Source organism: Somniosus microcephalus, chromosome 17 (assembly GCF_052327205.1).
Source record: "Somniosus microcephalus isolate GS21.2 chromosome 17, FLI_Smic_1.0, whole genome shotgun sequence".
Classification (NCBI taxonomy): Eukaryota; Metazoa; Chordata; class Chondrichthyes; order Squaliformes; family Somniosidae; genus Somniosus; species Somniosus microcephalus.
In genome coordinates this window covers 57082508-57108104 of record NC_141003.1, presented here as the reverse complement: position 1 = coordinate 57108104, position 25597 = coordinate 57082508, and the positions used below count along the sequence as shown (strand labels likewise).

General features: G+C 47.3%; 1 protein-coding gene across 29 annotated transcripts in view; it reads right to left on the bottom strand.

Moving 5' to 3' along the window:
• magi2a (membrane associated guanylate kinase, WW and PDZ domain containing 2a) overlaps positions 1–25597 on the bottom strand; it is an 888182-nt gene that overhangs the window by 17524 nt on the left and 845061 nt on the right. For all 29 annotated transcript variants that reach the window (XR_015081568.1, XM_086010373.1, XM_086010375.1 and 26 more), the window contains one exon: positions 25359–25502. Coding sequence is in view for 28 of the 29 variants with exons in the window: in XM_086010373.1 (XP_085866499.1) it covers positions 25359–25502 (144 nt within the window). In the remaining variant the exon portion in view is untranslated. The remainder of the gene's footprint in view (positions 1–25358; positions 25503–25597) is intronic.

Sequence of the window (25597 nt, the reverse complement as noted above, 5' to 3'; positions counted from 1 at the left end):
GCCCTAAGAGAATTGTGTGTGGTGCTGAGGGCCCCATTATAGCCTTTAATTGGATAGACTGTTGTGTTCGTGCCTCTTCAAGTATAAATGGTTACAATTGCTACAATGCAGAATACAATTTAAAATACATTTTAGTATAAAAGAACAAGCTGAATGTATACAAATGCATTCTTTATATTGAGCAATTGTAATAACCACCTATATTCATCAACACCAAATTGCATATAAAGGTTTCTTCATGGCAGACTGAATAAATAATTAAAAAAGAGACAGGGATTTGATGTATTACAGTAGAACTATTAAAAGTAATTAAATTAAGCTAGCAACAGTACTTTTCACTTTCCCTTTCAAATTTTCATGTGGCTGATTGAGCTAGACAGATTAATAAGCACAATTCCATGACTTCCCTACTATTTGGAGACTCTGAATCTCCTCCCATGAAAGTTGCATCAAACAGCAGACAGTTCTTGTTTCAATCAATGTAAAATTAACATGATGTAAATGGCAGAATTAAATCTGTTACCTTGGTACACCTTCTTTTGCAAGAGTGAGACTTTGGTTTAATGGTACCATTGCTGACTCTGAGTCAGAATGAGCAGAGTTCAAACCCCACTTCAAACAGTGAGTGGAATCTGGGTTGACAACCAGTGGGATGCATGTGGTGGGTGTGGGTGCCACCACCCTCCCACCATCATATGGGTTGAGGGAGCACTCCTGCCGGATAGGACTAACCGCCCTGTAGGATGGTATAAAGATGGTAATGGTCGTGGATGAATCATTCATGTCACGACTGTTCATCAGCTTACAAATTCTCCCAGTACTTCACACTATTCTCCAAGGGAAGAGTGTGAAGATATGAAAACAAGACAAATTTTAATCTGCCCAAAACATCTGTTTTTGAAACATTTTCGCATTTTTGTAGACACTATTTAAAAGCAACTTGATTCTTTTTAATTTTTTTGTTGATGAGGAAGAGGAGATTTTTATTGACTCCCTGATATAAGGGATTTCAAGGCTGGGGAATGGAGACTTTCAATATCCAGTGTCATAAAACTAGTCAGATTAATAAAATTACTCAGTGTATCATCAAACACTCCCAGGTCATGTACTGATGCCATCTTTGCCATTGCACCCAGCTTCAACAACAACAACTTGTATTTATATAGTGCCTTTAACATAGTAAAACTTCCCAAGGCGTTTCACAGGGGTATTATAAGACAAAAAATTTGACACCGAGCCACATAAGGAGAAATTAGGGCAGGTGACCAAAAGTTGGTCCAAGAAGTAGGTTTTAAGGAGCGTCTTAAAGGAGGAAAGAGAGGTAGCGAGGCGGAGAGGTTTAGGCAGGGAATTCCAGAGCTTAGGGCCTAGTCAACAGAAGGCACGGCCACCAATTGTTGAGCGATTATAATCAGGAATGCTCAGGAGGGCAGGATTAGAGGAGCGCACATATCTCGGGGGGTTGTGGGGCTGAAGGAGATTACAGAGATAGGGAGGGGCGAGGCCATGGAGGGATTTGAAAACAAGGATGAGAATTTTGAAATCGAGGCGCTGCTTAACCGGGAGCCAATGTAGGTCAGTGAGCACAGGGGTGATGGGTGAACTGGACTTGGTGCGAATTAGGACACGGGCAGCCGAGTTTTGGATGACCTCAAGTTTACGCAGGGTAGAATGTGGGAGGCCAGCCAGGAGCGCTTTGGAATAGACAAGTCCAGAGGTAACAAAGGCATGGATAAGGGTTTCAGAAGCGGATGAGCTGAGACAAGGGCGGAGACAGGTGATGTTACGGAGGTGGAAATAGGTGGTCTTTTTAATGCTGCAGATATGTGGTCGGAAGCTCATTTCAGGGTCAAATATGACACTAAGGTTGTGAACAGTGTGGTTCAGCCTCAGACAGATGTTAGGGAGAGGGATGGAGTCAGTGGCTAGGGACAGAGTTTGTGGTGGGGACCGAAAACAATAGCTTCGGTCTTCCCAATATTTAATTGGAAAACATTTCTGCTCATCCAGAACTGTATGTTGGACAAGCATTGAGGTAGAGCTGCGTGTCGTCAGCGTACATGTGGAAACTGATGCTGTGTTTTTGGATGATGTCACCAAGGGGCAACATGTAGATGAGAAATAGGAAGGGGCCAAGGATAGATCCTTGGGGGACACCAGAGGTAACAATGTGGGAGTGGGAAGAGAAGCTGTTGCAGGTGATTCTCTGGCTACGATTAGATAGATAAGAATGGAACCAGGCGAGTGCAGTCCCGCCCAGCTGGACGACGGTGGAGAGGCGTTGGAGAAGGATGGAGTAGACAACTGTGTCAAAAGCTGCAGACAAGTCAAAAAGGATGAGGAGGGATAGTTTACCTTCGTCACAGTCACAAAGGATGTCATTTGTGACTTTGATGAGAGCCGTTTCGGTACTGTGGCAGGGGCGGAAACCTGATTGGAGGGATTCAAACATGGAATTGCGAGAAAGATGTGCATGGATTTGGGAGGCGACATCATATTCAAGGACTTTGGCGGGGAAAGGTAGGTTGGAGATGGGGCGGTAGTTTGCAAGGACGGAGGCGTCAAGCGTTTTTTTTTTTAGGAGAGGGGTGATGACAACAAATTTGAGGGAGAGGGGGACAGTACCTGAGGAGAACTGTTAACAATGTCAGCTAACGTGGGAGCCAGAAAAGGAAGATGGGTGGTCAGCAGTTTGCTGGAAATAGGGTCGAGGGAGCGGGAGGTGGGTCTCATGGACAAGATGAGCGCGGAGAGGTCATGAGGGGAAATCGGAGAGAAACTGGAGGAAGATGTGAGTTCAGGGCGAGGAAAGGGGGGAACTTTAAAGGAAATTTGGCCTGGTGAGCTAGGGGAAGGAAGGGAAGTGGCAGAGGAAGCTGAATGGATGGGTTCAATCTTAGAGACAAAGAAGTCCATGAGCTCCTCACACTTGTTGTCGGAGGTGAGCTTGGAGGAGACAGGGGAGAGGAGTTTAAGAAGACGGTTAGCAGTAGGGAATAGGAGCTGGGGTTTATCTTTGCATTCCAGAATGATCCTGGAATAGTGAACAATTTTGGCAGACGAGAGCAGGACCCGATAATGCTTTATGTGGTCCAGCCAGATCTGGCAGTGAATGGCTAAACCAGTTGTCTGCCATATCCGTTCAAGTCTGCGTCCCTTGGACTTAAGGGAGCGAAGATGAGGACCGTACCAGGGTGAGAGAGAGTAATTGTTTTAGTAGGGACTAGGGCATCAAAGGTGGTGGTGAGGGTGTGGTTGAGCAGATCGGTAACTGCAGAAATGTCATGGTGAATGGAGGGCCAAAGGCTGGACAGTTGGGATCTCATAAGTGCAGTTCTAAGAGAGTTGGGAGAGAGTTCTTTCCAGGGGCGGACACAGAAGGAAGTACGGTTGGGGGGGGGTGGGCGGTGGGGGGGATGCTGTGGAAGGGGGATGTGGGTGGAGAGTGATATGAGGAAGTGGTCAGAGATGGCCTTATCTGCGATTGACACGATGGGAGTAGCGAGGCCACAAGAGATGGCAAGGTTGAGGGGGTGGCCGTGAATATGGGTTGGGGAGTTTACATGGAGGGAGAGATTAAGGGAGGATAGGAGGCTAGTGAACTCAAGATGAATTGAGATGGAGGTTGAAATCACTGAGGATGAGAAGTTGTTCAGTGCAGAGGCTGATGGAGGAAAGCAGTGAAGATATCTCAGTAATAACATTTTTATGGTACTTGGGTGGGCGGTAGAGAACGAGAATTTTAAATGAGAGGTGAGAGGGGTGGAATAAGGTGAAATTCTCAAAGGAGGAGAAAGTGCCGCAGGAGTAGGGGGACAGACCAAGATGTGATTTGGTGATGAGAACCACGCCGCCACCACGGCGGTCTGAGTGGGGCAAGTGGTGGAAGGTATAGCCAGGCGGGGAGGTTTCATTTAAGGGTAAGGTGTCATCACCCCTCAACCAAGTTTCCGTCAGGGCCATGATATCGATGCAATCATCCACAATAAGCTAATAGCCCTTAGTGAATTTTCAATTTTCCGCACTAGCAATTCTTGTGTCCTCTGAATGGAATTGCTAATTTAGTTAAAATTTTTGTCAAACTGTGGCCAGTGTGAGATCATGCCCGCTGGGAGCTAGATTGAGACATAGCACGCTTACACAGACAGTAGGAAAAGAGTTTCTTTTTTATTGCCAATTTTTCCCTTTTCCTCTCCTGAAGGTATTGCATTCCTTGCTGGGTTATGGTTCCACAGGCACCGGTTGCCCTCTGGTTCCTCATCCAGTGGCTATTACTCACATGTGACCCTTGACACTGCATGTTGGCAGTATATTCAACTGTTGGGGGTATTACAGCAATCTCAATGCTCTCCTCACTCTAATCCTATCCTCAGCCCACTCCAGGCAAATTCCAAGTGGACTTCCACCAGGAGTGGCAAGCCTGGCTGCTTTTGTTCTCCAATTCTCAGCAGTTCCAACTGTAGTGCACCTACTGCTAGCCTATCTGAGATAAGGTAACTCCGCATAAACTATTGACTGAAAATTGAACATTGCTGGTCTGTATGGCTCAGCTACTTACTGGATAAATTCACTGAGTCATCAAGAGAGCCTGTGGAAGAAGATTTACATCCCATCAGTCCTAACCCGCCGCACAACCAAGTGCACAAAATTTAGTTCCTTTTCAAACAGATTTTCTCAAATTTATAAACAGCATTTTTTTCCGCTATCACCATCATAATCACTCACAGTGAAAAGAGTGGGAAAAAAACTTAAGTAACTGAAGATAAACAAAACTTGAACAGTGGTCAAGCGACAGTCTAACCACCTGCCCATGACATTCAACGGCATTACCATCGCCGAATCCCCCACCATCAACATCCTGGGGGTCACCATTGACCAGAAACTTAACTGGAACAGCCACATAAATACTGTGGCAACAAGAGTAGGTCAGAGGCTAGATATTCTGCGGCGAGTGTCTCACTTCCTGGCTCCCCAAAGCCTTTCCACCATCTCCAAGGCACAAGTCAGGAGTGTGATAGAATACTCTCCACTCGCCTGGATGAGTGCAGCTCCAACAACACTCAAGAAACTTGCCTCCATCCAGGACAAAGCAGCCTGCTTGATTGGCACCCCATCCACCACCTTAAACATTCACTCCCTCCACCACCGGCGCACCGTGGCTGCAGTGTGTACCATCTACAAGATGCACTGCAGCAACTCGCCAAGGCTTCTTTGGCAGCACATCCAAACCCACGACCTCTTCTACCTAGAAGGACAAGGGCAGCATATGCATGGGAACACCACCACCTCCAAGTTCCCCTCCAAGTCACACACCATCCTGACTTAGAAGTATATCGTCAATCCTTCATCGTCGCTGGGTCAAAATCCTGGAACTCCCTCCCTAACAGCACTGTGGGAGTACCTTCACCACACGGACTGCAGCGGTTCAAGAAGGCAGCTCACCACCACCTTCTCAAGGGCAATTAGGGATGGCAATAAATGCTCCATTCATAACTCTGACAGTAAGACCTGTCAAAACTTATAAATACTACGGGCCCCATAACATCACTAAATCTTCAAATAAATTTAAAAAAAACATCACATTTTTAAATAAACTATAAATGACATGAAATAACTATTTTAAACAATAATTTACATTTTTGAAAAAAATAATTTTATTTTCTAACGGGGCTAAAAATAAACTTACCTTTCTTTAAAGTATTTAAAAATAATAAACCTGTGGAAAAAATGTTTTAATTTTAATTAATTCACCACTTACCTTGTAAAAAGCAGGCCTTACGACTGCTTTTTACATGTCTAACTTCTGCAGCCTTACCCTCCCGGGAAAACCTGTAAAAAAAAACGAAGTTCGATGCGCCCGCGCAGCCTCTCCTGCTCACGCGTTCGACCTCTGAACCCCTTCTTTCAGGGGAACGGAAGTGCCGGTTTCCCGCGCATGTGCAGTGCATGCAGGAAACCGGCACTTCCATTGGGCCTACGGGTGAGTACCCCGTGCGCACTCACCCGTGGAGACTCGAATTTCTGGGTTATGCAGGGGGACCGAATGTCCAGGAAGGAGAAACGAAAAAAAGGAGGGATAGTGCATGTTCAGACAAATTTGGAAATTAAAGCAGATTTGATATCCCAGGGGAAGATACAATAAAAAGAATTGAGTATAAAAGCAGGCAGAGGACAGGGTTAACATTAGAGGCCTGCTACAAATTCCTTGAATAAGATGATGATAGCAATGTATGAGATGACAGACATTAATGTTATAATCTTGACATAGGCAAAACCATTGACAAAATTATGTTAGATTGCTCATACACATGCCTTGCCCAATGCCTTCGCTCAAAGCTTGCTCAAGCTAATCATTCTTGACAAAAAATCTAACCAATTCAGTGGTTTTTAATCTTTTTGGGCTGGACCACAACAAAAGACAACATTTGGTGCCTTTCTATCTAAAGCCTTATGTTTCCATTCTTCACCTTCACTTCTGGTTTTGTCCCCTCTTTATGCCTTCAATGTTTTGCTCTCTCTCTCTTTCCTCCTCACATTCTATCCTGTTTTCCCTCTCTCATCTTTCAATGGTTTGCTTTCTTTCTAGCTCCTCCCTCCCTGTCATGTCTTTCTCCCTCACTTTTATTCTCTTTTAAAAAGCAGGCAAAAGGGATTCTAAAAATGCACAGGCGAGGGATTCTAAAAAAAAAAGCATAGGAGAAGAAATTTTAAAAAGCTGCCTCTGACTGGCCCAGCAGTTTGTAAGTAGCTACAATTACCTATGTAGTACAGAGTACAGTCACCTTAAAAGGCACAGTCCAGCTTCTTAACTAAACACCATAACTGCACTTCAGCCCTGAGACTAGTCAAAAGCAACTTCACTGAAGATCCAATAGCATATATAAAAAAAGTCTTGCATGTAACACATATTTCAAACAGTCACATTTTGTTATTGATGCAAAATTATCTTAAAGAAAGATTGAGAAAGAAAGTCAGTTATTTATGCTGGGATTTTTCTGATCTGAAATTCACAGGCACATTCCAATGTGGAATGTTCCCCCATTTGTTGGAAACAGACAATGTATGTTGTGGTTTCAAAGGGATTAAAGAGTACTTCTAGAATAAAGAAGAACCAAATGGACTGGGACTTTGATCAGAAGCTAATACAAGACAAAAGGAAGTAACAGTCAGCACGAGGTGGCAGCAAGGTGACAATGTCTGGCATAGCTGAGGTACGTCAAAGCTTATCTCTGCCTGCAAGATGGTTGAACACATGTGTAGGAGGAGAAGAATGTAGTTTTCAGACATAAACTGTAAACTATATAGCGTGGAAATGGCAATGTGTGAGTGGCTTTGAAGCAAACATGTAATAAAGAAAGAAAAGACCTCTTTTTTTTACATGTAATCACCTACAGCTGTACAGTGTGTGGGAAGAGGACACACTGCTCCAATAAAAAGGTATAAAAGATAATGCAAACTTTGCATAGTGGGGTTCGACCTAGGACTTTTGGAGCACAACTTCTGTGACCTGGTCAGTCCCCAGGCTAGCTACACTCTGGTCTCTAAGTACTGCTACTAATGGTGAATCAATTATTATCTTTTTCTAAAGCATACCAGGTGGTGTCCTTTGTAATTAAGAATCACAACCAAGTAATATATTTTGATTGCTTAATTTCCAATACTGCTTAAATATCAACAATTAGACTTTGTGGCAGCAGAGATAAAGCTTCACATCAGCAGAGGTATAACACTTCTTCTCTGCTTTATAAAGCGGTGTATGACATGACTTATTGTGAACAATGACATGGGAGATCCACTAGTTATACAAGGGTGTAACAATTCAATTTAAAGATTTGTTTTTTTAAAACAAATATTGGTGGCCCAGAAATTCAGGTCGGAGGCTTCCCGCGGACGCAAGCCCCCAACCTGCACTTACATAGTGCACCTGCCGTTGTGCTGTGGGCCCGCGTGGAATTCCGATCCTGGGCCTGCTCCAGCTGCCGGTGTGCAGTGCTTGCGTATCCCAGCAGCGCAACTAGTTCGCAGCGTCCCTGGGATCAGGTGGGCCATGGGGAGCCAATCGGAGCAGGGAATCTCCATTCATAGATTTGACAGGAAGACCTGTCAAATCTATGAATAGAGATTGGCCCCAAAACATAAGTAAAACTTCAAATACATTTTTTTTAAATCACATTTTAAAAATAACTATAAATTACATAAATTAACTATTTTAAACAAAAAATTAAATTTTTGAAAAAATTAATTAAAGTTTTGAAAAAATTAATTAAATTTTTAACGGGGCTAAAAATAAACTTAGCTTTCTTTAAAGTATTTCAAAATGATAAACCTGTGGAAAAAATGTTTTAATTTTACTTACTTCACCTCTTACCTTGTTAGCTTTTTCCACGCGCAGCTCCTAGGGGCTTAGCCGCACCGAAAAAACTGAGAAAAAAGCAGAAGTTCCAGGTCTATGCGCTGCCTCTCCGGCGCACGCGTTTGACCTTCGAACCCCTTCCTTCAAGAGAACGGAAGTTCCGGTTTCCAGCGCGTGCGCAGTGCATGCGCGAAACCAGCACTTCTGTTGGCCCTACGGGTGAGTACACAGCGCGTACACACCCATGGGGACCCAAATTTCTGGGCCATTGGCCTGGATTTTGCAGTCAGTGGTGAACGAACGGCACTAGCCGTTCATTACACTTACACTGGTCCACAGATTTTCAATAGAGTCTTGCACTGGAACTTGCGGTGATTGGAAATCCAAAACAGTGCGGTGCCCTCTACAGGGGATCTGGGACCTGTGTGAACAGGACAAACAACAGTGCATCTCCTTAACCAATCAGATTGAAGAATTCTTAATGAGGTGTGCAGAGTCTGAACCAGGAAGTGCAAGCTAAAATTTTAAATTCAATGCCAAATCATGTACGGAAAGAGGGAAAGAAAGATGGGATTAAGAGAGAGATAAAAGAGGGAGATAGAAAAAGTAAAAAAAATTACTTTTTTTATTTTTTTAAATCTCCAACAATAATTAAAATCTGAAGGAATTACCGAGTCCACACTTGTAAAAGATAATTTTCAGTGGCAGAGTGACTGTTTGGCAGTAATTAAGGCTTATCATGCCGTTAAAAGGGTACTTACAATGGAATGGACAAGCCCTAATTTTTTCTGGCAAGTTTAATTCGCATCAGGTAAGTACAGCAACTTCACGCTGTTCAATGTATTTGAATGGTGTGTCTCTCCGCAAGATGCCGTTATTGCGCAGCTTTTGGAGAAGCCTCGCCTCTCGGACAGCAGCTTCACGATTTTTTTTTTTATTCGTTCATGGAATGTGGGCGTTGCTGGCAAGGCCAGCATTTATTGCCCGTCCCTAGTTGCCCTCGAGAAGGTGGTGCTGTGCTGCCTTCTTGAACTGCTGCAGTCCGTGTGGTGAAGGTACTCCCACAGTGCTGTTAGGGAGGGAGTTCCAGGATTTTGACCCAGCGACGATGAAGGATTGGCAATATACTTCTAAGTCAGGATGGTGTGTGACTTGGAGGGGATGGTGTTCCCATGCATATGCTGCCCTTGTCCTTCTAGGTGGTAGAGAGCGTGGGTTTGGGAGGTGCTGCCGAAGAAGCCTTGGCGAGTTGCTGCAGTGCATCTTGTAGATGGTACACACTGCAGCCATGGTACGCCGGTGGTGGAGGGAGTGGATGTTGAAGGTAGTGGATGGGGTGCCAATCAAGTGGACTACTTTGTCTTGGATGGTGTCGAGCTTCTTGAGTGTTGTTGGAACTGCACTCATCCAGGCAAGTGGAGAGTATGCCAGTACATTCCTGACTTGTGCCTTGTAGATGGTGGAAAGGCTTTGGGGAGTCAGGAGGTGAGACACTCGCCACAGAATACCCAGCCTCTGACCTGCTCTTGTTGCCACAGTATTTATGTGGCTGGTCCAGTTAAGTTTCTGGTCAATGGTGACCCCCATGGTATTGATGGTGGGGGATTTTGTGATGGTAATACCATTGAATGTCAAGGGGCGGTGGTTAGATGCTCACTTGTTGGAAATAGTCATTGCCTGGCACTTGTGTGGTGTGAATGTTACCTGCCACTTATCAGCCCAAGCCTGAATGTCATCCAGGTCTTGCTGCATTTGGGCATGGGCTGCTTCATTATCTGAGGAGTTGCGAATGGCACTGAACACTGTGCAGTCATCAGCGAATATCCCCACTTCTGACCTTATGATGGAGGGAAGGTCATTGATGAAGCAGCTGAAGATGGTTGAGCCCAGGACACTGCCCTGAGGAACTCCTTCAGCGATGTCCTGGAGCTGTGATGATTGACCTCCAACCACCACAACCATCTTCCTTTGTGCTAGGTATGATTCCAGCCAGTGGAGAGTTTTCCCCTTGATTCCCATTGACTTCAATTTTACTAGGACATACCTGGGCAGTTTTCCACATTGTCGGATAGATGCCAGTGCTGTAGCTGTACTGGAACAGCTTGGCTAGAGACGCGGCTAGTACTGGAGCACAAGTCTTCAGCATGACAGCTGGGATGTTGTCGGGTCCCATAGCCTTAGCTGTATTCAGTGTGCTCAGCTGTTTCTTGATATCATGTGGAGTGAATCGAATTGGCTGAAGACTGGCTTCTGTGGTGGTGGGGACCTCAGGAGTAGGCCGATATGGGTCATCCACTTGGCACTTCTGGCTGAAGATGGTTGCAAATTTCCATGTTTAACTGTGCCTGTGCGAGCGCTGGAGGTTGCTCTCCGATTTCCATATAAATAACGGTGAGCTCTGAGAGCCACACCGTTATTGCTACCGCAAAATCCGGCCCATTAACATTTGGTATTTTAAAGACTAACAGCAGTTAACTAATATTGGCTAGAAGAAAATTAGTATGGTATCTGAATGGTTATTGTGACTGCATTCACCATATCATATGTGACACGATGTGGACAGTGATAAAACAAACTAGATTTCCTTGATAAAGCATCAACACTTGTGTTATAATTTGAAATTGCTGTTACTTAAAGTTTTCTTGATGCTTGCACAAGAAGCTGACGAAAGGTCGACCTGAAATGTTAACTCTGTTTCTCTCTTCACAGATGCTGCTTGACCTGCTGAGTGTCTCCAGCATTTTCTGTTTTTATTATTGAAGCTAAAATAACTGTCGTATTGTAGGAGTCTACGTACTCCTAGCAAAAAATACTGAACTCGGAGAGGTTCAACAGAAAAGGTTTAATTGTTGAGACTGCATGTTGAACACAAAATGGCGTCAGAGCCTACACCAAGTCCGACTGCCTTTCATCAGTCCACAGCTTCGACTGCTCCTCCCCCGCTCTGGGCTTAACTATGTTGCAGATCGAGTTTCTTAAAGGTGCGATCCTTCTTAAAGGCATGACGCCTGATTTATAGTCTACGGACCGAAAAGCGGATTGTGTCCTTTCTGTGATCGGTACGCCACACAGCTCCCCCCAGAATCCGCTAGTAGGGAGTGTACGAACCGGCGTGGCGGCTTGATGGCACGGCCGGAACGGCTCTTGGCGGTTGGTGTCGGGAGCGGGGTGGTCGGACGCGTCGGGCTCTTAGGCGGTCTGCCCCGCGGTGGGGGTTGGCCCACTTGAACGGGTTCGTCGGGCTCTAGGTGCGCCAGCTTGAGCCAGTCGACCGACACCTTGTCAGTTCTGCCGCCCACTTCGAGGAGGAAGAACTTGTTCCCCGTCTGGAGTACCTTGTAGGGTCCGTCGTATGGGGGCCGTAGAGATCCTCGGTGGGCGTCATGGCGCACAAAAACAAATTTGGCCATGTGCAGGCTAGGTGGTACGCGGGTTGCTGGTTCGCCGTGCCGGCCGGTGGGTACCGGAGCGAACTGTTCTGCTCGGTTGGCGAAAGCGCGGCGTTGCTGGTCAGCCGACCACGGGGTCGTGGCGGTGGGCAGGAACTCTCCGGGTACGCGCAGCGGCTGGCCGTACACGAGTTCCGCCGCCGAGGCTTGCAGGTCTTCCTTGACCGCGGAGCGTAGGCCAAGTAGCACCCACGGGAGGCGGTCGATCCAAGCCTCGTCCTCGAGGCTGGCGCGGAGGGACGCCTTCATGGACCTGTGGAATCGCTCGCACAGTCCGTTGGCTTGGGGGTGGTAAGCCGTGGTGCGGTGAACGGCCACCCCGAGGTTTCGGGTGATGGCGGCCCACAGATCAGAGGTGAACTGCGGGCCTCTATCCGACGTCATGTCGGAGGGGATGCCGAACCGAGCGACCCAGGTACCGATGAACGCCCTCGCGATGTCGGCGGTGGTGGTGGACGTCAGTGGAATGGCCTCGGGCCAGCGGGTGGTACGGTCCACGATTGTCAGCAGGTGCGTGTGACCTTGTGATGGTGGCAGGGGGCCGACGAGGTCGATGTGGACGTGGTCAAACCTTCTTTCTGGCACGGTGAACTCCTCGAGTGGGGCTTTGACGTGCTGGTGGATTTTGGCACGCTGGCAAGCTATGCAGGATCTGGACCAGACGCGCACATCTTTGCGCAGGCCGCGCCAGACAAATCGGTTGGCCACCAGTCTAATGGACGCACGGGTGCCGGGGTGTGAGAGGCCGTGGACGATGTCGAACACCCGTTTTCGCCAGGACGCCGGGACTACGGGGCAGGGTTGCGCCAAGGAGGTGTCGCATTTGACTGTGACGGCGGACGGGCCGCAGGCGACGTCGGTCAGTCGCAGCCCTGGGAGGGTTGTGGGCGCGGAGAGCAGATCGGGGTCGGTGCGTTGCTCCGCTGCCAGTTGAGCATAGTCCACTGCCAGGTGGGCGCTGTGGACGGCGGGGCGGGATAGGCAGTCGGCCACCACGTTGTCTCGACCGGAGACGTGCCGGATGTCCGTGGTGAATTCGGACACCGCGGCGAGCTGGCGTTGTTGCCTGGCTGACCACGGGTCCGCAGATTTCGCCATCGCGAATGTCAGGGGTTTGTGGTCGACAAACGCGGTGAAGGGGCGGCCCTCCAGAAGAAATCTAAAATGGCGGACTGCCAGGTACAGTGCGAGGAGCTCGCGGTCAAAGGCGCTGTATTTGGCCTCCGGGGGGCGCAGTTGGCGGCTGAAAAAGGCCAGCGGTTGCCAGGCCCCGTCGACCCACTGTTCGTACACGGCGCCGACCGCGTGGTCGGAGGCGTCCATGGTGAGGGCCACCCTGGCGTTGGGCTGTGGGTGAGCGAGCATGGTGGCATCGGCGAGCGCCTTTCTGGTCGAGTCGAAAGCGGTCAACATGTCCGCCGACCACTCGATCGCCATTCTGTCTTTCTTACCCCGGAGGGCTTCGTATAGGGGCCGCATGAGGGAGGCCGCTCCGGGAATGAAGCGGTTGTAAAAGTTGATCATCCCCAAGAACTCCTGGAGGCCTTTGATGGTGGTAGGCCGGGGGAACTGCTGGACGGCTTGCACCTTGGCGGGCAGGGGAATGGCTCCGTCCTGTGTGATGTGGTGGCCGAGGAATTCGATCCTGCTGAGGCCGAATTGGCACTTGGCCGGGCTGATGATGAGCCCGTGCTCACTGAGCCGCTGGAACAGGGTGCGGAGGTACTCGATGTGTTCCTGCTTGGAGGAACTAGCTACCAGGATGTCATCCAGGTAGACAAAGAGGAACTTCAGGTCCCGGAGGACCGAGTCCATGAGCCGCTGGAAGGCCTGGGCCGCGTTTTTGAGGCCGAAGGGCATTCGGAGGAACTCGAATAGCCCAAAAGGGGTGATTATGGCCGTCTTGGGAACGTCCGTGGGGTGGACTGGCACCTGATGGTAACCGCGCACCAGGTCGACTTTGGAGAAGACTGAGCGGCCGGCCAGTCTAGCCGAGAAGTCTTGAATGTGCGGTATGGGGTACCGATCCGGCGTGGTGGCGTTGTTTAGGCGCCGGTAGTCCCCGCAGGGGCGCCATCCCCCGTCGGGTTTGGTGACGATGTGGAGTGGGGAGGCCCAGGGGCTGTTGGAGCGGCGGATGATGCCGAGCTGTTCCATTGTGGCGAACTCGGCCCGCGCGGTCTCCAGCTTGGCCGGGTCCAGCCTGCGGGCGTGGGCATACACCGGTGGGCCTGTGGTGGGGATGAAGTGTTCTACCTCATGCTTAGCAACTTTTGCGGAGAAGGTCGGGTTGGTGAGGGCTGGGAACTCAGCCAGGAGTGCTGAGTAGTCGTCCGTTGAGCGGGCGCGGCACTGCCACGCCATTTCGGCGGGTTGGGGGTGGGGGCCATGGTGCCCGGGATAGGTGACATGGTGTTCATGTCCTGTCCACGAGGCGGCGCCGAGGCATGTCGACCAACAGGCCGTGGGCACACAGGAAATCCGCACCGAGGAGCGGGGAGAGCACCTTGGCGGTGATAAACTCCCAGTGGTAGCGGCGGCCTGCGAGGTCAATGGTGACGGTGCGGGTGCCGTACGTCCGGATGTCGGTGCCGTTGGCGGCAGCCAGCGGAGGGCCGCGGCCGCCTCGCTGGATCTCGAGGGCGGACGCAGGGATGATGCTGCGCTGCGCGCCCGTGTCGCATAGGAAACGGCGTCCGGAGGCGCTGTCCGTAACGTACAGCAGCGCGCCTGCTTGCCCCACGGCCATCGTGTAGGCCGGTGTGGGGGCGGTTGGAAACGTGCAGGGATGGCTGCAGCGGCATGCCCATGCGCTGAACCGGGTATGGAAGTAGCAGTAGCCCTGGGTCGGAGGGCTTGGGGGACGTGGGGGCCTGGGGGGCCTCGTGGCCGAGCTGTGTGGCCGCGCGATAGAGGGTGGAGCGCGCGCTGACGCTGCGGAGGCCAGGTCGGGGGTGACGGCGTGATTGGAGCCGGCGGACAGGAGCTTATCGGCTTCGTCGGCCAGGGCCTCGAGGTCCGTGAGGCTGGACGCCACGATCGCCGGGCGGATGCTGGGAGGAAGTTGGCGGATAAAGAGCGTGCGGAAGAGGGAGCCGGGCGGTTTCTCGTTGTTCAGAGCAAGCATGTGTGAGAGCAAGTCTGACGGCGTGGAGTCACCGAGGCCCGGGAGGTCGAGGAGGTGGCAGTTGCGCAAAAATTGGGAGGCTGTGAATTTTTTAAGGAGCGCGGCCTTGAGATGTGCGTACTTGCCTTCCTCCGAAGGGTTTTGTAGTGTTGTCCAGACTTTCGTGATCGTGGAGCTGCCGAGGGAGGCGAGGAGGTAGTCGTACATCGTTGCGTCAGCGGTGATGCCGCGGAGTCGGAATTGCGATTCGGCTTGAAGGAACCAGGCGGTGGCTAGGTTCTCCCAGAACTCCGGCAGCTTCACAGAAACTGCGTTTGTGTCAGCCATGGTTACGCTTAGGAGTCGTCCTGAGCGTCGGGGTCACCAATGTAGGAGTCCACGTACTCCTAGCAAAAAATTCTGAACTCGGAGAGGTTCAACAGAAAAGGTTTAATTGTTGAGACTGCATGTTGAACACAAAATGGCGTCAGAGCCTACACCAAGTCCGACTGCCTTTCATCAGTCCACAGCTTCGACTGCTCCTCCCCCGCTCTGGGCTTAACTATGTTGCAGATCGAGTTTCTTAAAGGTGTGATCCTTCTTAAAGGCATGACGCCTGATTTATAGTCTACGGACCGAAAAGCGGATTGTGTCCTTTCTGTGATCGGTACGCCACAGTATCCCATAACACATAAGTTGCTAAAGCTTTAAATTAAGCTTTATCTTTTTCCTTCCTAGTGTCAGCTGTGGCTCAGTAGGGAGCACACGCACATTCTGAGGTTGTGAGTTCAAGTCCTGCTCCAGGGACTTGAGCACATATAGGCTGACACTCCAGTGCAGTGCTGAGGGAGTGCTGCACTGTCGGAGGTGCTGTCTTTCGGATGAGACATTAAACCGAGGCCCCATCTGCTCTCAGGTGGACATAAAAGATCCCACAGCACTATTTCAAAGAAGGGCAGGGGCGTTATCCCCGGTGTCCTGGCCAATATTTATCCCTCAATTAATGTAACAAAAACAAATTATCTGGTCATTTTCACATTGCTGTTTGTGGGAGCTTGCTGTGCGCAAATTGGCTGCTATATTTCCTACATTAAAACAGCGACTACACTTCAAAAATGCTTCATTGGCTGTAAAGCGCTTTGAGACGTCCAGTGGTCGTGAAAGGCTCTATATAAATGCAAGTCTTTCTTTCTTTCAGAGTTCTGCATACTGTATGTGTCTAGCTACTTTTATGCCACACATCATTAACAAAAGGTGATCTTCGTTTTAACATTAACCTATAAACTCTTGCTTATAAACTTTTAAAATTATAATTCTCACCATATGACAAAATGTATGGTTCATATACAATGAGAGAAAAGTCTAAGAAAAGTAAAGGATAACACTCCTGATTACGTCATAGACCGAGAGCAGTGGCGAGAGCAGACCTGGTCGGGGACTGAGCGGAAACCAGGATATAAGGAGTGGAGGAGAGAGGCCCAAACTCACCAAGGCGAGAGAGCAAAAAAAAAATCAAGGAGTGACATCACAGGGTAGCAGGTCGGTAATCGGTTGGTGAGTATTAGAAGTTTTTTTGTCTCTAAGCTAGCTGAAAAACTGTAAATTGCTATAACTTTACTTTATTAAATTAGTAACTAAAACTAGATAAATCAATTAAATAATAAAACTAAAATAAATGATTTACAAAATTAATTAACTAATCAAATGAATAAAGAAGGTTAGATAAAGATGGCAGGGCAAGTGGTGTGCTGTAACTGCAGCATATGGGAGTTTGTGGAGACCAGCGAAATCCCGAGCAGCCACATCTGCGGTAAGTGCCTGCAGCTCGAGCAACTTCGGCTCAGAGTTGTTGAGCTGGAGTACGAGGTGCAGACATTGATGGGCATCAGGGAGGGGGAGAGTTACCTGGACGCTTCGTTCCAGGAGGCAGTCACACCCCTTAGGTTAAGTAGTACTTTAGAGTTTGTCAATGGTCAGGGACAGGAGGGTGTGACTGCGAGTCAGGAAGGTATGGGGACCCAGGATGTAGTGATGGAGGAGCCCTCATCTTTGACCAACAGGTATGAGATACTTGCTACCTGTGTGGATGAGCACAAGGACTGCAGGGTGGATGGGCAAACTGACCATGGCACCGTGGTGCAGGAGGCCATTCAAGTGGGGGAGTGAAAAGGAATGTAGTTGTGGTAGGGGACAGTGTAGTCAGGGGAATAGATACTGTTCTCTGCTGCTGTGACCGGAAGCTCCGAAGGTCGAGTTGCCTGCCCGGTGCCAGGGTTAAGGATATCTCGTCGCGGCTGGAGAGGAACTTGGAGTGGGAGGGGGAGGATCCAGTTGTCGTGGTCCACGTAGGAACCAACGACATAGGTAGAACTGGGAATGAGGCTCTGCTGAGGGAGTTTGAGCAGCTAGGGTCCAAATTAAAACGCAGAACCTCAAAGGTACTAATCTCTGGATTGTTACCTGAGCCACGTGCAAATTGGCATAGGGACAGACAGATCAGAGTGTTGAATGCGTGGCTCAAAGAGTGGTGTGGGAGGCAGGGGTTCCACTTCATAGGACACTGGCATCAGTACTGGGGAAAGAGGGAGTTGTTCCGTTGGGACAGGCTGGGACCAGTGTCCTGGCGAATCGAATAACTAGGGCGGTAGATAGGGCTTTAAACTAATGAAGGGGAGGTGGGAGGATTCAGGAAAGGATAAATTCAAAAGCAGTAAGAGAAATGTCAAGGCTGTAGAGCAGAGTAGTGATCTGGGTAAAGATAAGCAGAGTGGGTCAGGATGGGACAGAGAGATTAATAAAGATAATAGGGCACCAGTGACTAATGTGACATCAGGGAAAAATAGAAAAAAGTTAAAGCTAAAGGTACTACTGTATATCTGAATGTACAAAGCATTCGCAACAAAATAAATGAATTAATAGCACAGATAGAAATAAATGGGTTTGATTTAATAGCCATTACAGAGACATGGGGGTCAATTTTCATTCAGCAGTTGGGAAGGAGGCGGGACTACAACTTTCGGGTTTTAGTCCCGCCTACATCGACGTCCGGCCAATCCACGCGATTTTCCCTTGATTGACCTTGTTGAGCCCGCTCAGCGGGCTCAGCAGGCCAATTAAGGGCCACCCGGCAACAGGTGATGTCAAAGACTGAAATTTCATCTGTCAAGAGCTCTTGACAGATGAAATATCAGTGTTTCACAGCTGTTTGAAGCTGTCAAACACTGACAGTCTGACTTCTAACCTGAGTCCTTCTACACAGACTCAGTTAGAACTCTCACCGGCAATGAAAGCTGAAGGCTGTCACTTTTGACAGCTCGCAGCCATTTTGCTTTCAGTGCCGGCTGAGTGATGGACTCCCGAAACCTAGAGGAAGAAAGGCTGTTAAGGTAAGTACCGTACAGGTAATTTAAACTTCTTTACACACTTTAGACATACCAAACACACTTACCTTTGCACTCATGCACCCATCACTCACCTGAACACCAACATCGCGAGCCCTCCAAGTCCTTCAACCCGACGGCCCGCCTGTTCTAACATGGCGTGGTTTGGAGCGGTCGGGAATCCCACACGACACCCCTCAAAATAGGGATTAGGCTAAAAACTGCCTGTTAACTACCTGTTAACAGGCAGTTAATTGGCACTAATCCCTTCCCGCCTCGGGTCGGCGGGTCGGGTACCCGCCTCCTTTGAAACTTACGTGGAGGCGGGTTTTGGGCGGGATGGTGTCGGGACCCCTGAATTTGGGATTTTTGCCCCCCACACGCCTAAAAGCCCGCCTCACTGCACACTGAAAATCGACCCCATGGTTGCAGAGTGACCAAGGTTGGGAACTAAATATTCCAGGATATTTGATTTTTAGAAGAGACAGGCAGAATGGAAAAGGAGAGAGTGGCCCTGATAATAAAGGAGGGGATAAAGACAGTAGGGAGAAAGGATCTTGGCGCGGAAAAACAAAATGTAGAATCAGTTTGGGTGGAGCTAAGAAACAAGGTAGTTGTAGCGTTGGGCAGAGTATAAATCAGGAAATTAGAGATGCATGTAACAGGGGTAATACAGTAATCATGGGGGACTTTAACTCTCATACAGACTGGGTAAACCAAATTTGCAGTAATAGTGCAGAGGAAGAGTTTACGAATGCATTCAAGATAGTTTTCTGATCAGTATGTCGAGGAACCTACGAGGGAATTGGTTATTTTTGATCTAGTATTGTGCAATGAGGCAGGGTTAATTAATAACCTTGTAGTAAAGGAGCCTCTATGTAGAATTTTATGTTGCGTTTGAGAGTGATTTAGTTAAGACTGAAACTAGGGTCCTAAATCTGAACAAAGCAAACTACGTAGGTATGAGAGGCGAGTTGGCTAAGGTAGTTTGGGAAACTAGATTAAAAGATATGACAGTAGAATGGCAAACATATAAAGAAATAATTCATAATTCGCAACGAATATACATTCCCTTAAGGAATAAAAACACCATGGGAAAAATGGTCCTCCCATGGCTAACAAGAGAAATTAAAGGTAGTATTAGATTAAAGAGGTCTATAATGTTGCCAAAAAGAGTAGTAAGCCTGAGGATTGGGAGGATTTTAGAATTCAGCAAAGGAGAAATTACAATGGGGAATAAGGAAATGGCAGAGAAATTAAACAAATACTTTGGGGTCGATTTTCCCGAAGCTGTCGGGAAGAAGGTGGGACTACAACTTTCGTGTTTTAGACCCGACTACATCGACGTCCGGCCAATCCGCGTGATTTTCCCTTGGTTGACCTTGTTGAGCCCGCCCAGCGGGCTCAGCAGGCCAATTAAGGGCCATACGGCAACAGGTGACGTCACAGACTGCAATTTCATCTGTCAAGAGTTCTTGACAGATGAAATATCAGTGTTTCACAGCTATTTGAAGCTGCCAAACACTGACAGTCTGAGTTCTAACACGAGTCCTTCTGCACAGACTCAGTTAGAACTCTCAGCAGCACTCAAAGCTGAAGGCTGTCACTTTTCACAGATCGCAGCCATTCAGCTTTACGTGCCGGCTGAGTGATGCGCTCCCGACGTCTACAGGAAGAAAGGCTGTTAAGGTAAGTACAGGTAAGTAAAAGTTCTTTACACACTTTAGACACACCAAACACACTTACCTTTGCACTCATGCACCCATCACTCACCTGAACACCGACATCGCGACCCCTCCAAACCACGCCAGGTTAGAGCAGGCGGGCCATCGGGAATCCCATACGGCACCCCTCAAAATAGGGATTAGGCTAAAAACTGCCTGTTAACTACCTGTTAACAGGCAGTTAATTGGCACTAATCCCTTCCCGCCTGGGGTTGGCGGGTCCCAGTGTGGGGCGGGTACCCGCCGCCTCTGAAACTTGCGTGGAGCGGGGTTTTGGGCGGGATGGTGTCGGGACCCCCGAATTCGGGATTCCCCCCCCCCCCCCCACATGCCTGAAACCCCGCCTGACAGCTCCAGGAAAATCGACCCCCTTGTGTCTGTCTTCACGGAAGAAGATGCAAAAAACATTCTGGAAATAGTGGAGAACCAATGGTCTAGTGAGAATGAGGAACTGAAAAAACTTAGTATTACAGGTAGACTATCCTTTATCCGAACTTCCGAAAACCAAAAACCTCTGAAAACTGAAAGTTTTTTCGTTCAGCGTAAGTCGTGCGCACGACATGACCCGAGTGGCGCAAAACATGGCAGGAGTGGTCCTCCGGGGCCCAGAACAAGAATTCCTGCAGATTGTCGACACGCCGGCCTTCGCTCTCGATGTCAAGTGTGACTGAGGGAGCTCTGCCTTTCCCTGTGAGCAGGGCAGAGGGTCACAGAGTTCCCTCCTGGGTAGGAGATTGCAGGCCGAGCCGGGCAGTGTGAAGGAGGTACCGGGAGAGTGAACCCAACAATACAGCGGCCCGTCCGATATTCTTTTCTCCCCCACCGACCTTATTTGCAGGCCAGCTTAGCGTAGGAGTCAGCCGATATCCGGCTTTCCCACAACTGGCGGCGGCAGTCGAGCCCCAGACCCCCGCTAAGTCAAGGAATTCAGAGAAGCAGGAAGGGGAATGAGACACGGAACAGTCGCAAGAGGTAGCCTGAACTTTTAAAATTTATATTAAATACAAATACTAATTACCAAATTAATTTAATGTTCAGAGTTTCCCAGTCTGAAATAATACCTTCTGAAATCCAAAAATTTCCGAAAACCGAAACACAGCTGGTCCCAAGGTTTTCGGATAAGGGATAGTCAACCTGTAGTAAGGAAATAGTACTGGAGAAATTAGTGGGACTGAAAGCCGATAAATCCCCTGGACCTGATGGCTTACATCCTAGGGTTTTAAAAGAGGTGGCTACAGAGAATGTGGATGGATCGGTTGTCACTTCCAAAATTTCCAGGTTCTGGAATGGTTCCCGCAGATTGGAAGGTAGCAAATGTAACCCCACTATTTACGAAAGTAGGGAGAGAGAAAACGAGGAACTATAGACCAGTTAGCCTGACATCAGTAGTAGGGAAAATGCTAGAATCTATTATTAAGGACGTGGTAACAGGGCACTTAGAAAGTAATAATAGGATTGGGCAGAGTCAACACAGATTTATGAAAGGGAAATCGTGTTTGACAAATCTGTTGGAGTTTTTTGAGGTTGTAACTAGCAGGATAGATGAGGGGGAACCAGTGGATGTAGTGTATTTGGATTTTCAGAAGGCATTCAATAAGGTGGCACACAAGAGGTTATTAAACAAAATTAGGGCTCATGGGATTGGGGGTAATATATTAGCATGGACTGAGGATTGGTTAACGGACAGAAAACAGAGCAGGAATAAACAGGTCATTTTCAGATTGGCAGGCTGTAACTAGTGGGGTATCACAAAGATCAGTGCTTGGGCCTCAGCTATTTACAATCTATATCAATGATTTGGATGAGGGGACCAAATGTAATATATCCAAGTTTGCTGATGATACAAAGCTAGGTGGGAATGTAAGTTGTGAGGAGGATGCAAACAGGCTTCAAGGGGATATAGACAAGCTAAGTGAGTGGGCAAGAACATGGCAAATGGAATATAATGTGGAGAAATGTGAAGTTATCCACTTTGGTAGGAAAAATAGAAAAGCAGAGTATTTTTAAATGGTGAGAGATTGGGAAATGTTGGTGTTCAGAGGGACCTGGGTGTCCTTGTACACAAATCGCTGAAAGTTAATATGCAGGTACAGCAAGCAATTAGGAAAGCAAATGGTATGTTGGCCTTTATTACAAAAGGATTTGAGTGCAAGAGTAAAGACATCTTACTACAATTATATAGGGCCCTGGTGAGACCACACCTGGAGTATTGTGTACAGTTTTTGTCTCCTTACCTAAGAAAGGATATTCTTGCCATAGAGGGAGTGCAACGAAGGTTCACCAGACTGATTCCTGAGATGGGGGGGATTGTCCTATGAGGAGAGATTGAGTAGACTAGGCCTATATTCTCTAGAGTTTAGAAGAATGAGAGGTGATTTCATTGAAACATACAAAATTCTTACAGGGCTTGACAGAGTAGATGCAGGGAGGATGTTTGGATGTTTCCCCTGGCTGGGGAATCTAGAACACGGGGTCACAGTCTCAGAATAAGGGGTCGGCCATTTAGGACTGAGATGAGGAGAAATTTCTTCACCCAAAGGGTAGTGAATCTTTGGAATTCTCTACCCCAGAGGGCTGTGGATGCTCAGTCGTTGAGTATATTCAAGGCAGAGATCGATAGATTTTTGGATATTAAGGGAATGAAGGGATATGGGGCTAGTGCAGGAAAGTGGAGTTGAGGTAGAAGATCAGCCATGACCTTATTGAATGGCGGAGCAGGCTCGAAGAGCTGAATGACCTACTCCAGCTCCTATTTCTTATGTTCTTAAGTCTTTTTCTAGATCTCCTTTTTGCATGTATTAATTGAGGAATAAAAGAATAGGGAAAATGAAACACTTTTCTATCTTGCATTCAGTGTCAAAACCACATGTTCCCAGCTAAGATTTACTCATTGTCACAGGCTATGCAGAACTCTCCTGTACTGCCTCTATCGTGTGCTCTAAAACTATTCTTCAAAAAAGCACCCCTCATATAGCAGTGTGGCTTTATCTATTTTCTATGTGGCCTAGCCATAATTCAGGCACAAGAAAAATACTGCCAAATTACTACCTATTGTGTTGAATTTGAGGGCAGTTTTATGTTATAGATTATCATCCATCAGTAGCTGGGTTTAAATGATCCAGAATCATTTTCTTTTAATTGTCTTTTTATTCTATCTGTTGGGACTGGAACTGAAAGGCAATATTCTAATCAATGGCACTATCTAGAGTCCTTTCTGACTTTTTCTGATAATTATTCATTACTTACCAGAGCATTCTTATCATTAACATCTTCTACTGACAACTTTGAGGAAGTTTGCATAATTACCACATTTCAGTAAAACTTTGATTAAAATATGATTACTAATGCAAAGGAGTGAACCATAAAATGAGGTCACATTTTTCACCAATATGAATATTATTTATTACAATTGTTCTAATGTCAATTTAATTATCTCAAGGTTAATTAAAAATTGAGAAATCTGAACTTTTTTCCTCTGGAAATGACATTACATTAATTTTGTTAAATTATTTTTTGTCTAAATATTGATCTATAAGTCACCTCACTGCCACACAAAATGAAAATGGATCCAATGCATGTAAACTGAAATGCAACAGATATGTATTTTTTCCCCTCTGTAAAATACTACAGAAACCCTAGATGATTAATAATTCAAAGCTCTATTAAATGGATAAGAACAATGGTTGAAAATAATATCACACCAACTTTCTCCCCATCTCTCTCTCGATGATACTGACTATAGTGTATTCATCAGGCCCTAGATGGGAATTGGGAGTTTTCCACTGGAACAAATGATATGTGGTGCTTGTTTCCCTTGTAACAATTGAGGACTTTTCCTGCAAATAAATAAAGTGCTTATAATGGCAAACATGACACTGACTCTTGCTGCAGTACATTTCCCTGGGCATTGCTCGCCCACCTGGCCATTATTCACGTGTAAGCATAGACAGCAAAACAGTGATTGACAGCACAAACTCAGAATTGAACCTGGGGCCTTGTGGCATTGGGAGGAAGATAATAAGATTCCTAAAATTCATGTGGTGACTTCATCAGGCTTCACAAATCTTGTTCACATCAGCTCTTGGACAGACTTTGTATTGAGATGTTCCTAGGTGCTTTAATCCTGTTGAACATGCTACAATACTTTGCAATGTTTCACAGAAATCACAGAAACCCCACAGTGCAGATAGAGGCCATTTCGGCCCATCGAGCCTGCACCGACACATATCCCACCCGATCCCCATAACCCCTACACCAACACATATCCCACCCTATCCCCGTAACCCCACACATTTTAATCACCCTAACACTATGGGTCAATTTATCATAGCCAATCAACCTAACCTGCACATCTTTGGACTGTGGGAGGAAACCGGAGCACCCGGAGGAAACCCACGCAAACACGGGGAGAATGTGCAAACTCCACACAGACAGTCACCCGAGGCCGGATTCGAACCCGGGTCCCTGGCGCTGTGAGGCAACAGTGCTAACCACTATGCCACCGTGCTGCAAGTTTGCACAGCCACTTCACAGATACTTCATTATGGTGCAGATACTGATTTAAATTATAGAGGAACAGTTCACAATACTACTGTCTGATAAAGTAAGTCGTCTGCAGCTCCACAGCATTAGTTATGCATCGTCTCCATAAAGGTCCCTGAATGATGATTGACACTTCAGTTAAAGGTAAAACATAGTTAAAGGTAAACCCCGATGGCTCAGTCGATACTAAACTATAATGACTATGGACTGATCGATGGTCTGTGTGAATTAGCTGGTCTTAATTGGGGCAGCATAAAGTTTCTTACTATTTCCCTCAGTATTCACAAGGAAGAGAGTGGAGAAATCAGGTTACCTACAGAGTACTGCTAACATCGTCAGCTTTGACATCATGCAGACTGCTGCACCAGTGATGATGTGTTCAAAACAGCAGCTCATGCATTGTAATTAGATTAGATATTTGGACTCTAGAGGAATCAAGGGATATGGAGATTGGGCGGAAAAGTGGAGTTGAGGTCGAAGATCAGCCATGATCTTATTGAATGGTGGAGCAGGCTCAAGGGGCTGTGTGGCCTACTCCTGATCCTAATTCTTATGTTCTTATGTAAAGTAAGAAATGCTGTGCTTTTTATTTACAACTTTCAGTACATAGAGCAGATTCCATGTCAGGAGTGCCACTCAAAAATTATGTCTAGTAGCGATGGCAGAGTCTTGGTTGATTTTATATTTTCTGAAAGCCTCTTGCATAAAATCCACACCACAGTGAAACCACAAGCCTAGATGTTTTGATTGCTGCAGCAGAAGCTGACTCTGGGACACTGAATCAAAAAGAAATTATCGGCTTACCCTCATTCTCCCATTTCTGATCGCTGGCCCATCCTCTGCCAAGCGCAGTACATATAGATCCATTTTATACTCTCGTCCTCCACGAATACTAAATCCAAATCCTTTGGCACCTTTCTCCAGGTCAACCGTAAAGTAATCAAAATCCTGTATGTAAATACAATGGAAGAACAAAATATACACAAAACCCATTGTTTGCAGATTTTACTAACCCAACACACACATTAACAGTATTTAGCCTA